Source organism: Ichthyophthirius multifiliis, assembly GCF_000220395.1.
Source record: "Ichthyophthirius multifiliis unplaced genomic scaffold scaff_1120509250335, whole genome shotgun sequence".
Lineage (NCBI taxonomy): Eukaryota > Ciliophora > Oligohymenophorea > Hymenostomatida > Ichthyophthirius > Ichthyophthirius multifiliis.
The window spans coordinates 1-3137 of NW_004086839.1; the positions used below are offsets into that span (position 1 = coordinate 1).

At 11.6% G+C, this 3137-nt stretch overlaps 1 protein-coding gene across 1 annotated transcript, besides 8 other annotated features; it reads right to left on the reverse strand. All coding sequences in view use genetic code 6, as the record gives it.

The window, feature by feature from the left end:
• Nucleotides 1–163: 163 nt before the first annotated feature.
• IMG5_066690 (hypothetical protein) lies at nt 164–490 on the reverse strand (the record flags this gene model as incomplete). The annotated part of the gene is made up of 1 exon (XM_004036862.1): nt 164–490. One exon carries the CDS (start codon nt 488–490, stop codon nt 164–166), a length of 327 nt encoding a protein of 108 aa, XP_004036910.1.
• Nucleotides 280–326: a microsatellite.
• An 868-nt stretch (nt 491–1358) lies between the features above and the next one.
• Nucleotides 1359–1396: a microsatellite.
• Nucleotides 1397–1855: 459 nt separating this feature from the next.
• Nucleotides 1856–1919: a microsatellite.
• Nucleotides 1920–2072: 153 nt separating this feature from the next.
• Nucleotides 2073–2124: a microsatellite.
• Nucleotides 2073–2127: a microsatellite.
• Nucleotides 2111–2165: a microsatellite.
• A 25-nt stretch (nt 2166–2190) lies between these two features.
• Nucleotides 2191–2233: a microsatellite.
• Nucleotides 2234–3033: 800 nt separating this feature from the next.
• Nucleotides 3034–3120: a microsatellite.
• The last annotated feature ends 17 nt before the right edge of the window (nt 3121–3137 follow it).

Below are 3137 nucleotides of genomic sequence, written 5' to 3' on the forward strand. Positions count from 1 at the left end.
AAATAAAATAAATGACTATATTTAAACTTGAAATCATTTAAACTACTTTTATTATCAATAATTTAATACAAATTATTAATATTAATATTTTCCTGTTAATTATGTTTACAAGCATTACTTACAAATTTAAAGCTTTATATAGATATGGAATGCTAAATAAAACTCAATGCAGAATCAAATATTTACTAATTAGCTTTTTAAATGGTAAAAGAAACGATTCTAAGATTTTACAATTAAGATAAATGATTAAGATATTTATAATTAACGTTATCGTTATCGTTATCATTATTATTATTATTATTATTATTATTATTATTATTACTATTTTCTACTTTATCATTTAAAGTAAGACATATTATCTCCACATTTTAAGCTTTATTTAAATTCTTAAATATTTATTCAACTTATTATATTTAAATACTACAGTTGAATTATAAATTTATCTCTTTTAAATTTTCGAAATTAAAATCTTTATTTAAATTTTACTCATACTTACATATTTATAAATCAATAATATATAATTTTTTAAGCAAATTATTTAAATTATCTATTAATTTATTTTAAGTAAATTTTATATCCTCTAATTTTATTATTTTTATTTAAGGATATTAATTCAATTAAAATAAAAGATCAGAAACTTCATTCTCATTATTCAATTATAAGCTTCTAGTCATTTCAAAATTAAAAAGTTAATGATCATTTTTATTTTATACTTTTCTTATAGATTCAATAATATATTATAAAAATATAGGATTAAAACCTAATTTTAAAACTTACAAAGCTTTCTCATTAAAAATAATATCATAAATCATCTATATTAATTTTTCGGCATTTAAAATATTTATCTTAAGGTTTTCTTCATTATTATCTTAATTTAATTTTAACATATTGAAAGATTTAAAACTTAAAAGTGTTTTAATAGTGCAAAGCAATTAAATATTGTTTAAAAAATTAGTATTAATATTAATATTCTTAACATGATAATCATACATTTTAATTGTAGATGCTAAATCCATGTAAATATAATAAGTAACGTCACTTAAGCCATAATTTGATATATATAAATCAAAATTATTAATAGATTTATCTTTCGTTTCTGTAATTTATTTTAAAATAGAACCTTGATTAAAATTATTGTTTATACTAATGTATATACAATTATTAATATTTTATTCATAGTTTTAAATATATCTATATGAATAGTTTACACTATCGCTTTTATTTTTTTAAAGTACGTATGTTTGTTAATAATCAGATTTGAATGATAATTGACTGTATTTATCAGCATAAGTAGTTAATTATTATAGTTGCAACTACTTATCTCCATCTTTTAATTTCAGATCTTCTTATACTTAAGAAATTTAATTATTTATTAATTATAATTATTATTTAATTTTATTCAATTAAAGTTCCTTTTAAGATTATTAATTAACAATTTTATCTCCATTTTATTCTTCATACGATATTTATTAATCTCCAGTATCATAATCATCATTATAATATATACGCTATATTTTCTTTAATTAGTAATTAACTTATAATAGATTTAAATCTTTTCTTATTTGTTAGTCTTAAAGTTTTATTTCCGTTTCAAATTTTAATATTTATAACTCACTTTAAATTAAATCTAGATAATCAATGTTAGTCTATAAAAGATTATTTTTTCTACGATTTTGTTTTTTCCCATTTATTTTAATTTTTTATAATAAATAATAAATTAAAGAAATAAATATTATATTTTATATATATAAAAAAAAAAAAAATTAATTATGTATAATTAAAAATTTATTATATTATATAAGATATTGCTATTATATAAAAAAAGATAAATATTTGAATAAATTATAGACACTATAAAAAATATAAAATAAAATTCATAACAAAAAATATATATATAAAATTAAAAAATAAAACAATATTAATTGTAATTAATATTAAAGAAAAATAAAAAATAATTTTATATTAATGTTATAAATAAATAGAAAATAAATAGAATATATATATATTATTGTATAATTAAATTATTTATCTAAAAATATTTTATTTATTAAAAACTAAATGTTTTTTTTATGTATAAATATATAAATATATAAATATATAAATATTTATATATTTATATATATATATTTTTATTTATTTTTATTTATTTTTAATTTTTTTTTATTAAATAAAATAGATATTATAATCTTAATATATTTTTTCATATATATTTATTTTTATATTATATTATTTTATTTATTTCACGATTTAATTTAAATAAAAATATTAATTATTTTTAATATAATTAATATTTTAATTTATCATTTTTTTTTTAATATTTTTATTAATTTTATTTAAACATTATACATAATATTTATAAATTCATTTAATTCTGACATTATTTCTATTTTTAATTTTTTTTTTTAATTTATTTAATATATAATAAAATATCGTATATATTAATAATATTGTAAAAAAATACATTAATTACTTTTATTTTTATTTATAATTTTATTTTAAATATATAATCATTTTTTTTTTATAAATAATTATAATTTTTATTAATTTAATTAAAAAAAAAATGTTTTTTTAAATTTATTTTTCTAAATAATGATATTATTTATTAAATAAATAATTTAATAAAAATTTTTTTTTTTTTTTTTTTTTTTTATTATTATAAAATAAATTTTATGTAGAGTAAAAAAATATTATTAACATTATAAAATTATAACTATAATATATTGATATTATAAAAAAAATATAAGTATAAATATCTAACAATACATATTATTCTAGAATCATTACTAATATAAATTTAAAAATAAACTAATAAAAAAATATATATAACAATTTTTATAACTATATATTATATGGAAAAGATGGAAAAATTTAATATAATTTATACTTTTTATATATATTATTATATATATATATATAAATAAATATATTTAAATAATATTAATTTTATTATTTTAATTTTAATTTTTATGCAGAATCTTAATAAATTAAATTTTATCCATAAATTATTTATTTTTTATTAATTTTAAAAAATATAAATAAATATAAAAAAAATTAATAACTTTTTAACTAAAATAATTAAAAAAAATATAAAAAGTTTATTATAAAATAAACTATTAAAAATAGTATTATACTTATAG